The sequence below is a fragment of the Callithrix jacchus genome, chromosome 6 (assembly GCF_049354715.1).
Source record: "Callithrix jacchus isolate 240 chromosome 6, calJac240_pri, whole genome shotgun sequence".
Taxonomy (NCBI): Eukaryota; Metazoa; Chordata; class Mammalia; order Primates; family Cebidae; genus Callithrix; species Callithrix jacchus.
In genome coordinates this window covers 67,160,927-67,173,228 of record NC_133507.1, presented here as the reverse complement: position 1 = coordinate 67,173,228, position 12,302 = coordinate 67,160,927, and the positions used below count along the sequence as shown (strand labels likewise).

Genomic DNA, 12,302 nt, shown 5'->3' with positions numbered 1-12,302 from the left:
TGGGAGTCTAAAAAGTGGGTCTGACGTACTCATGCCAGGAAAAGGCAAGAGATTCAACAAAAATCACCTATGGCAAGGTTTCATGGAGGTGCAGGAGTGAGGAAGGAAAAAGACTGCATAGATTTGATTGTAGACTATGGAGACAGGCAGTCCTGAGTTTGAAGCCAGGCTCTCACACTGACTAGCTCTGTAACCTTGGTCTAGTTATATATGTTATTTATTTAAAATATCTGAGCCTCTATTTCCTCATTTATTAAGTAGGGCTTAAAATGATTCCTAAGTTGTGTTTGTTATGAGAGTAAAATGAGACTTAATGTGTGTCAAGTACTTACATTGCTTCAGACATAGTAAGTATTTAACCAACGTTATAAATTACTATGTTCATGATGAATTGTTTCTGCCATTGCTTTTTAAGTATCTTTAATTTCACTGCTGGCTTATATAAGAATGTGAACACAAAGAGGCCAGGGATAAATAAATTCTAATTTTCTTTTCAATTTGGTTTTAGTTGAGATCAGGATTTTCAGGATTTTTTTCCCCTTTAAATTTTTCCCCTTCTTCCTACCTATCTTGCACCCCTGTCAGCTTAGAGCTTTCTGATCACTCAGTACATCACAGTTCCTATGCTGCTCCCTTTAGAAATTGCTGGTCAATGAATAGCCCTCTGATGGCACACAATTCTTTCTTCCCAGGGCATGATCATTTGCTAAATGCAGCAAAATTAATTATGCTTCAGATGATAGTGTTAATCACCTAAGCACATGTTATAATAAGCATTAATTAATTAACACTCCATGTGGTAGGCAGATAATGGTTATCATACTATTTCAGAAGTACAGATAAAGAAGCCAGAAAAAACTAAATTACTCACTAGAATTCAAAGAGGAAATCAGTAACAACTCCGAGTTTAGGACTCAGGTTTTTAATAGCTTTTAATCACATTCCTTTTCCTAATGCATAGGGATTATTGTTGAAACTTAAAACAGTATGCAAATAATCATTTGCTACACATTAATATACGTTTCCATTAAAAAAAATCAAACATACCTTCACTGGCATGCCGGTCTCTAAATATGTTCTTGGGGTGGACGCTGAATCCTTCTATATCGTGAACTGAAGAGGCTCTTCGTATACTACATAAGCTTTCCCTTGATCTGGAATGGGACAGCTGGGAACTTGACTGTAGCATGTCAGGGTAGAGTCGGTCCCATTGCCTTTTGGGAGAGGAATGGTCAAGAGGTCCGGATATATTCACCAAGGGAGAACATTTGCTGGGCTGTATCAAAGCTTTTGTATCATCTGCTTCAGAGGGGCTGCAGCTTTCTTTTGTAGGAGACTTAAAGTGCTTCATGGCTACTGAATCATCACTGTGCTTAGATGAGTCGATGACCACCACATCGGGGTCTTCTTGTGGTAAGGACTGCTTTCTGTAAGTGAGAACTCTCAGAGCAGGGAACTTGAACCCAAAAAATTTCCCTATAAATGGAGACAGGAGAGAGCATTATTATAAAACAAATGATATATCCTGCAACAAAAACAGACATTGTTGACTCATATTTAAATGCCATGTAAAAATAACTGAATTAATAGTTATGGTTGGAATAAGAGATATTGTAGAAAACTTCTCTGAGACCCATGTGAAGTATCATATAAGTAGTAAGAAAACAGTAAATAATTGTATCATGTTTCTGATAATTAGATGCATACCAGTGACATAAAAGCATTTGAATTACAGAAGACTTTTGATAAAATAAAAACATGCATCCACTACACATCCACTTTTCCAGGGAAATTGAAGGATGAACATAGTTCTAAGAAAAGATAATCTAGGGCATCGTATGTCCAGGAACAGACCTAGGAATGATCATAGACTATGTACATGTATGGATGGTGGGGGCTAATATGATGGAGTAGCAGGAAGGAAGTGAGGTGAGGTAAAGTGCAGAACTGGCATATTTAGATTTGTGTTGGTTAACATTGTGAGTCGAGTTTGGGTGGAAAGAGCGGGGTCCACTGCTTATGAGAGGCTCATCATTCCATTTGGAATTCTTAAAGACTTTTGGTTTCAAAGAGAGATGCACTGTACAGGTAAGAATATCTTTTTCCTGTTTTCTTTTTTACGGCCCCCAAATTGGAGAGTATGGCATAAAATGTTATATATATATCTCAGAGTGGTTGATGCACAGGAGGAAAACTAAATATAAACTTTAAGGAGCAGATGTTAAAAATTAAAATATTAACATAAACATAACATTAAACATTAACTTTAATTTTTAGCTATATAACTCACTAGTGGTAAAAACTGTAAAGTAAAACAAGAGAATATGATTTTTCTAGTCCTCAATTTTGCAGTAAATGAAAGAAAGCATAACATCTAGTGCTGGCAAAGAATGCGGGGGAGCATTTTGACATCTTGGTGGTGGGGTTGCAGATTGCTACAAACTCCTTGGAAAGTCATTAGACAATATCTATTAAAATGAAAAAAACATACACTTTTATTTTGACTCAGCGATTCACGTATGGGATATTGCAAAGGCATAAAAATTAGAAAGAGTTGGATTATCTGTTAGAAGGAGAATTAACTGAATAAATTATGGCCTTTTTATTCTTTAGAATCTTATAATATTCTTTGAAAGGTTGCTCAAATACAATGTTAAGTAAGAAAAGCAAGTTTAAACTCCATATGTCTATATAATTTTCATTAAAATTAACAAAAAGTTATATATGTTCATATATGTTATAGGGCAGCAGAGAAAGATATGGAAGAACATACTTCAAAGTTTTAATGTTGACTAACTCAGTGGGTGGATTTGGAAGTAGGGAGGTATAATCTATTGCATTCTTCTTTCTATGTCTTTATTTTTTATGTTAAGCATGAATTTGTTTATAAATTTAAAAACTAATAAGGTAAGTAAACCTTCCACTCCTCAAAGAACATGAAAACATGAGAAAGCATCTAAACAATAATCTGTAACCCAAAGCTTCTCTAAGTATTATTTACAACAAAATGCAAAGATTGTCATTTTTATTGTCACCACAGTAATCTAGGTCCACATCACTCATAGCTTTACAATTAGACACTGACAATAAGGTCTCCTTATTGTCAGTGTCTAATTGTAGACAACTTACATCTTTGGGCAGCAATATTTACTACCTTCTTATATTGTCTAAATGTCATGACACCATTACCTTTAATATATTTACTATAAACTTTTCTTCAATGCATTTAAGATGGTTCTAAAACATGGAAGAACACTCAAAACTCATGAACTTTTCTCCATTTTGAGTATACTCTCCTAGTGGATGGTTTATTTCTATATGCACGTATTCAATTCTGTCTTCAATCCAATGATTCCTAAATATTTGTCTCCAGCAGACCTCTTCTCTGAGTTCAAAACCTGTATATTTAATAGATTCATCAATATCTCCACTTGAAAGATATGTTATGATCTCATAACAAATGCAATTTTATGATCTGACCCTCCAAGACTAGGCCTTTTTTTTTCTTCAGTGAATGACATCACAACCATGCAGTCATATAAGCCTGAGGCTTGAGGACCATTCTAGATACTGTTCTCTCTTTCCCACTCATCCCCAATATTCCATTAATATCAATCCCTTAACTGTGTTCATTTCACTTCCGGAGTGTCTGTTTACATTTCTCTCATCATCACTGCACCTCCATCATTCCAAGCTACTATACTGATTCACATAATTTCTTGCAAGAGAATGCTAATCACTCCTCACATTTGTACCATTATTGTCCACCATTAAAAATAATAATTTTTATTTTGTAAAAAATTCAGAGGATTGGTACAGTGGCTCATGCCTGTAATGACAGCACTTTGTGAAGAAAAGGCCTAATGATCTCTTGAGGTCAGACATTTGAGACCAGCCTGGGAAACATAGCAAGTTTTCCCCATCTCTACAAAAAAAAAAAAAAGCTAGGTATGGTGGCATATGCCTGTAGTCCTAGCCACTTGGGAGGCTGTGGTGGAAGGATAGATTGAGCCTATGAGTTTGAGGGTACAGTGAGAGTGAGCTATGATTGAACCACTGAACTCCAGCCTAAGAGACAGACAGAGAGAGAGAGAGAGAGAGAGAGAGAGAGAGAGAGAGAGACAGAGAGAGAGAGACTCTGTCTCTAAAGAAAGAAAAATTAATATATGATTATGTAAACTATTGCATAATTCCACCCTTCCACTATCCTCCTCTGCTATCAATAACTTTCTCTTTGGGGATGAAGACAAAACTATCTCCATTCTGCAGCTTCATCTCTGTTCTTTGCTCTCTAGAACCCAGTCATATGGAATTTTAATTCCCCTGGGGGTCTGTGCTCCTTTCAGATTGATGGCTTCTTGCTGTTTGATTCTTTTTACTTTGCCTTGCTGAGCTCATCCGTAGATTTTAGCACAAAAGTTATTTCATGGGGAAGCTTTTCCTTCCTTCTGAACAAGATTAACATCTCTTTCATAGCTTTCACCACAGTTAGTAACTCTGCACTTGTTGATTTTCTGTTTAACATTTTTTTTCCAGGACTGGACCATAGGCCTCATAAGGGCAGGGCCCCTGTCTGTTTTGCTCACCATTGAGTCCCAGCTCTGACCAAATGACTTGGCATGGTAAACAAATTTTCACAAATAGATTCAGAATGTGTTCAATTTTGACTGTGGGAAAACTAGAATATTTAATTACTCTAACCATCATAATTAGAGAATCTTAACCTCTTGGAATTGTACTGACTGATATTTAACAAAAAATATTGATTGAGTAGAGCTCCATAGTTCATGGAAAATAGTGAACTCTATACCAGGCCCTCTTTACTTGATTTAACTCATCTATAAGTTTATGTAAAATACCTTGTTACAGTAAATTTGAGAATTTAAGCAGGCTAATTTATTATTATAAGCTTTCATTTGTGGTCCAGCAGTTAATAGTGCTATAAATAATTGAAATAGAATTAAACAGTTATTATTAATAGTTATTATGGATATATAGTTGTACATATTAATGAAGTACATGTGATCTTTTGATACAAGAATACATCGTGTAATGATCAAATCAGGGTAATTGGGATATCCAACATCTCAAGTATTTATCATTTCTTTGTGTCAGAAACATTCCAATTCCACTCTTTTAGTTATTTGAAATACTCAATAAATTATTAACTATAATTTCTCTAAAGTGCTACCAAACACCAGATGCAATTCCTTTGATCTGACTGTATTTTTGTACCCACTACCCATCCCCACTTTATTCCCCATTCCCGCATCCTACTACCCTTCCTATGCTCTGGTAACAAGCATTCTACTACTTATCTCTGGTAAAAGACGTGGCAATGTACAGACAAAGCACAAGTACATTCAACATTAAACTCTGGATTAGTAAAACAAAGAGTAACAAATCTGCACAAATAAGATTAAGGAACAGTGTATCGTGACAACTGTTTTGCAAGCATTCTTACCTATCTCTAATAACTTTTATATGCTCAAGTAAATTGTCAAGTTGAAAATCAGTGAACTGCATAGAAGTCATTTGATTAGTTTTTAATGCACATGAAATTGAGTTTTAAAGCAGTTTACAAATCAATTCTGCAAGCTTATTATGATGCATTGAAAGTCAATGCCTACTTTTATTAATTTTCTATCATTTACTTTACAATCCTCATTTAAAAAACAATTCACTGGCTTTCTTAAATTAATGACCACACAAGGCATTGAGTTTATTCCTATAGTTTAGTCAAATCCAGTGTGGTACAGATGGTCTTTTCTGCATCACTAGGTTAATAGGGCCACGTTATATTGCATTACAGATTTAGTTGTCTAACTGTAGTTCATCCAGAAAGAATGCACATTGAGAATTTTGCTCAATGCTAGCTAGCACTTTCAGGCATGAAATGTAAAACATAGATGAGTGCAATCCTGTTACGGATCTCAACACTAAAAAACATCCTTGTAAGTTAAGTCTTCAGATTTTATTATATATCATTTTTAATTTGAATAATTAAAATAGATACTCTTTAACCTATTTACTATAATGCTCAATAAATGTGAAATAAGAGAAACAGAATAAGGTTTTGCACACAGTTTTACACATTTTCAGAAAGAATTACAAGTACTGGTAAACTAATTACATGAATATAATTTTGTTTAAACACATTCTTTTTTTTTTTTTTTTTGAGACGGAGTTTCGCTCTTGTTACCCAGGCTGGAGTACAATGGCGCGATCTCCGCTCACCGCAACCTCTGCCTCCTGGGTTCAGGCAATTCTCCTGCCTCAGCCTCCTGAGTAGCTGGGATTACAGGCACGCGCCACCATGCCCACCTAATTTTTTCGTATTTTTAGTAGAGACGGGTTTCACCCTGTTGACCAGGATGGTCTTGATCTCTTGACCTCGTGATCCACCTGCCTCGGCCTCCCAAAGTGCTGGGATTACAGACTTGAGCCACCGCGCCCGGCCAAACACATTCTTTTCATTCAAGAAGGCATGCAGTTGTTAATGTACATGAATATAATTATAATAGTTATAATTAGCTACTACTATAATATCTTTCTCAGGACATGTCATTTTTGTGAAGTGGAATTTAAATTTAGAGTCTGCATCTTCATGAATTCTGTGTCATATTTAACAACTTTTCAGTTCTTGGCCAAGAAAACAGATATTCCCATCATCTTGCTTTAAGAAAAGTCTAGAATAACCACAGAATATATGCAAAAATGTTAAATATTTGGCCAAATTCATATAGAGAATCCATGTCAGGTTAGCATAAAACAGCAGTTTCCTTGATTTTATTTTAGTTTTACCCAGGGTTTGGTATTTCTTGAGTCATAAATACCCACAAGATAATCTAATGAAAACCCTAGTTTCTCTTGGAAATAAATGTAGATAAATGCATATACAAAATTTCGCTTATGATTTCATAGGTTGAATAACTAACTCCTCCTCCAACCAAAGCCTTTCAACTTTGACCTCCCCTAGGATGCCCTAGTATTAGTTGAATCTTGATATTCCTTTTAGTTTTATATTTATTTGCTTACATATTTGTGTTAGTCACATTTCTCATAAAATTATAATGATCACAACTACATTTATAACCTATCTCCTGTGGCAATGGGCTTTAGAAATTGGCTTTACTAAACTTTTCAAATTTGAGAAGACCTCATCAATCTGCTGCTATTATTCTCTCCCTCTCCCTCTTTCTGTCTGGCTCTCTCTCTCCCCACTTCTTTCCTGTGTGAATTGATTCTTATCTATTACAGTTTGGAAGAAAACTATTACACCCGTTTTTGACCTCAACCAATTCTTCTAACTTAAGACCCTATTTAAGGATATTAAAAACAACAATTTTCCTGTGGAGAAACAAAAAATCTCTGCGAAATTATCCATCTATTTTCAATCATTGATTTTCCTCCCAACACAACTGCAAATTTCCAATCATTTCCTTCATCCAATCTTTCATCATTTCCATAAATTCTTGGAACCTTGATTATGTCATATTTTTACTGCAAAAACCCAATTAAATATAATTAGAAACAGTTTATTCCTGCTTGGTTTTACTAGGTTGAATTATGGACTGAAAAGTTAAGAGAAACTTAAGTTCAAGTAGTCAAGCAAATTGGACACTATGATGAAATAGGAGAAGACCTGTGTGGGAAGTAAAGTGGAGGTTGTTGTAAAGGCCATAAGCAGAGATCCGTCCCCTCACAAAGGGTTGGAATGATGGGAGGGTATCTTAGGTTGGCTTCCTGAAAGTAGACAGTGAAAAAGGCTTATTGAGGGAGAACTCTCATGGGTTATGTCTATTAAAAACACAGGATTAACAAGAGGAAGTTAAACTTATTTTCAAATGCAGCTAAAGCTTCAGCCAGTCCTCCTGGAACTCAAGAGTAGGAATAGCCCCTCAGAATTCCTACAAATTGAAGCCAGGGTACCTGGCCTTTGCATTCCCATATCTACCAGTCAACAATTATAACCATACCATGGGAAAGGCCGTGATGCTGGGTAGATTCCTGCCTTAGACCACAATTTCCAGGGAGGGGCAGCATTGTACCCAGAATAGCTGATATTTTCAGCAGCTGGGCTGTGTCAGCCCTGAGGAAGATGTCTGGGCTTAGGGCCACAATGTCCAGCACAGAGAGGGAAATATAGCCATCTTTTGGCCTGAAAAAGTTATGATCTGAATTATGCCTTCAATCAGCTATTATCACACCAAATAGGGATGTGTGAATTGGTATCAGTGTACCTTTCTAATGTCAGAGTATTTACAAATCTGACGTTAAATCTGAAGCCTTAAAATCAGTGTGAATATTTTCTCCAGCCAGATAACCCTGGATTTGCAGTGAAACATGACTTTAATTCCTGAATCAGAGAGAGAAGAAAATTAAATTTGGTGAGCTAAACAGGGATGATGACTAACATAGCTGCCTTTTCTTTTTAGAAAGAAAATTTTCATAGAGGGATTCTGCAAGGACATGAGTCTCTCCTACTCCTACATATGTAAGAAGGTATATGACGTTACCTATGAGCTGCTAGAATAACCCAAAATATTGTCAAAGAAGGATGTAGATAGCAGCTAGACTGAGAAAGATTATCATTCAATGTGAACTTAGTTCTAGCCAAGTGGCTACCCTGAGTAGTGGGTGACAAATAGGCTACTGTAGCCAGTGCAGGCCTGTGTTAGTGATAACAAAAGATCTCCAGGGAGTCCATTGACCTAGTAAACTTGAAGCTAGATAGATATGTGATTCTTTAAAGGAGGAGATCTGATCAGTAATGCCATGAAAGACTAAGAATCCTGTGACATTTGCTAGGGTATTAGATACCAGGGAAAGAACAAAATCTTACAGTGAGCAGTCAGGGGACCAACTTGGAATCTGGAAGTTATGTCAGTTAAAGGAAGTAAGTGGAGGTTAGAGGAAATCAGTGCTGTAGCAAGGCATGAGAACAATCAGAGGAGGTGCAGCAGCAACAGAGCACTCCCATAAACATATTCACAAATATTGATGATATCTGAGGGATACTGCTTGTGATCTGGCTGAGTCATCACAAGAGCAAAGAAGCAGGAAACATGAATTTGAATAAGGAAGGTAAGGCAGAAGACAGGACAAGGTTGTGGGCTGCTTTTAGCCTCTTAGGGTTAAAATCTCTCAATAAGAGGGGATTGGGAATGAAAGTAATCATAGCAGCACAATATACACCTAATTAAGTTTCTGTGTGCTTAAAATAACAGCTTAATAAATTATGCAATATCCATAAATTCTTTTTGATAGATTTCTTCCTTTTCTAAATGTCAAATTAAAAACTCTATTCAAGTCTTGTGAAAATGATAACATTTTAACCAAAATTGAACATGGCTGATCATGTAGCCATAACATAGCCAGACAGAACACTTGATGGAGTGTTCCAAACACAAATGGTACAGACACCAGTTACTCAAACACTGTATGAATAGAGACTGTCCCCAATTGGATGTTGCTAGGTAACAAAATCTTCCAAATGATACTCATATGGGGGCTCTCTGGTGTGGATATGCCTATTTGGGCATTCATTAACATCCATTATTAATGAAGAAATAATGTGTATTTTTTTTAACTACCAGCAATTTTCTCGATCTTATAAATAGATACTTTGTTCAAATCCTGGTGGTGGTGGGGAACATGACATAAAATTTATTGCAACTATAACTGAACTTTCCTCAGATTTCTTTTTTGCAACCATGTCATGGTTCCTTTTTCCATATCAAATTTAATTTTTAAAAAGAGGAAACTTTCAAATACACATGAATAGTAAACATCAGTTATGCTGTAAAACCTTTAATTAAATTCCTCTGAATAATAGATTGTTTCTATAGTAATGCTTACTGAATGGGAAACTATATTACTATTGCAGCTCTTCATCTTTGAATTAAGGAATGACTTTCAGCTCCAGTGGAGAATACTAAAAACACTGTGAAAGCCCTGTTATAAACCAGTTATAGAAAATTTCTTTGTTTCTTAGCTTGAGGTCTAAAAACTGAGATACAAATTTGAGGGAGTAATGTAGCTGTTGAGGCAAATGTGTATTTTATGTGTCAATTAGCCAGAGTATTGAGTCCACACCGTGTGACTATGATTTTTAGTGACTTAAATTAGCTAGATAATTGCCTAAATTATCAACTATATTCTGTGTGGTTAGGCTTAGCTTCAGTTGAAGGTTTTAGAATAATTCAAAATTTTAGTAAGCATAAAAGTAAAATTTTCTTTGATTTGGGAAGTGTAATTTTAATCTTTTCAAAGATAATGGAATGTCCTTTATGGTACCTTAATAAGATTAAATGAAAAAATATCCTTTAAAAATTACTATGAAAATAAGATACTTCAGAAATTTGAATCTACTTTTTTTATATTTATTTTCAATTAAAATTTATTTTTATAGTTTTATCTAAGCATTCATTAACCTAGATCATGGTTTTCAAATTTTCTTGGGCATCAGAATAACCTGAAGTGTTTGTTAAAACACAGCATGGTGAATTTGTGTGTTTCTGAATTAGTTGTTCTGGTGTAGGGCCCAAGAACTTGGGTTTCAAACACATTGCAAGGTGACGCTGATGGTCTCACACTTGGAGAACCACTGACAGGCAATCTGAGTAATGTCCATTCAGTAGGAAAAATTAACTTAATTATTCAAGGCAAAAAATAACTTTTTGTGTCTTCTACAAATATGTATTGGATACTTACTATTTGCAAAATATTAGGTCTCTATGGAAGAAAATAAAATGTCCCTGCTATGAAGTAGAGCTGAAGGGTTATGGGCCACTTCAAATAAGGTAAATATATTCTCCAGTTTTCCCACAGTCCTCACTTCTCTCTACAGTTTTACTCCTAGCCTTCTTCATTCATGTTACTTGCTTACTAAGCAAACAAATGTGACCAATGTGATAGTAGAGACAGGTATGAGGTATTATGATGTTACAGGGGCAGGAACATGTGGACCCATGTGGGCGAGTTAAGAATGCTTCACAGATGAGGAGTCCTTTGGAATAGGTATGTTAGAAGAAGGAAATCATTTTAGTAGAGGGGACACCACATGATACAAATTAGGTGGCATAAAGTAGTTTCAAGGAACCCCCATTAAAATGTGGGATGCGTTGGGAAATGAGACTGAAGAAGTATCAGAAGTTATATCATGATAGGTTGATTGTATTATGCATGCACTAGGCTTTGGAATCTTATATTTTAGGCAATAGAGGACCATTGTAAAGGATATAGACAGTGGAATATTATGATGTGATGTACAATACTATGACGTGATCCTGAAGTAAAGAAGCTTAAAGCAGAAATACCAATTATGGGACTATTATATCAGTCCAAGAAAGATGTGTTGAGGGTGTGAGTAGGACAATACAGTGGGCTATATGAGAGAGATAGTTAAGAGATGTGTTTCATAGACTTTGGCTACCCTTTGGTTGAGTGAACACAGGTTTAGAGAGAAGGAGACATTTTGTATCATGTTCAGGTTTCTGGCTTGGGAGCCTTGGATAGTGACGCTATTCATAATGTATGAAAAAGGAAGAGTTTTTTGGTGAGATGAGATGGATGGTAGCTGAAGATGGAAAGGCAATTCTTAGTTTGAAATGCTAAATTGCCTAGAAATACTAAAATCTTCCAAAGGAGATGTCTAGTGGAATATACAAGGTTGTAAATAACAAGAAAAGTCTAAAGAAAGATATGAGCTGGAGATACTGACTTGTGAGAGGGTCTTTGTCCTATAAATAAAGGATGAGTTTGCCCAAGCAGGGTATATATAGATGACTAAGAAAGGAGGAATATTAAGAGCAGCTCCCAGGGGAGAAACAAATGGCTTTTAAGAATAGAGGAAGAGGAACAAGCAAATGGTACTGAAATAGCTGTTACAGACGTGGAAAGACTCAAGGGAATGTGGGGACATGGAATGTAAAAGAAGGGAATCCAACTTAAGTAAAAGTGAAAACCTCTTGTACTTGATGACAGTTAACTCAGGAATTAATCATGTAAACAAGAATGCATAATTTGTTTCTCTTCCATTATTCACAAATATTCTATACCACAAAATATCACAGCTGAAAAAAAAAGCGAACACACTTTTCCATTACTATTGGCTCCTTTAAATGTGGCCTCTTATGCTTGACAGGGAAAGCAAAATTTTTTTCTTTCACTCTGTATTATTTCCATTTTTTAGCCTGCAAACTTTATACAGAATACTTCAGTGAGAAAGTGTTCAATTTCACCTTTTATTTGGTATTTATATCTATTATGTGGCAATTAATTGGCTCAATTATAAAGTG

At 35.6% G+C, this 12,302-nt stretch overlaps 1 protein-coding gene across 6 annotated transcripts in view; it reads right to left on the bottom strand.

The window, feature by feature from the left end:
* Positions 1 to 12,302, bottom strand: part of KCNH7 (potassium voltage-gated channel subfamily H member 7) — a 508,532-nt gene that overhangs the window by 158,403 nt on the left and 337,827 nt on the right. For all 6 annotated transcript variants that reach the window (XM_035304671.3, XM_035304674.3, XM_035304672.3 and 3 more), the window contains exon 4: positions 1,048 to 1,476. In XM_035304671.3, the coding sequence (XP_035160562.1) occupies positions 1,048 to 1,476 (429 nt within the window). The remainder of the gene's footprint in view (positions 1 to 1,047; positions 1,477 to 12,302) is intronic.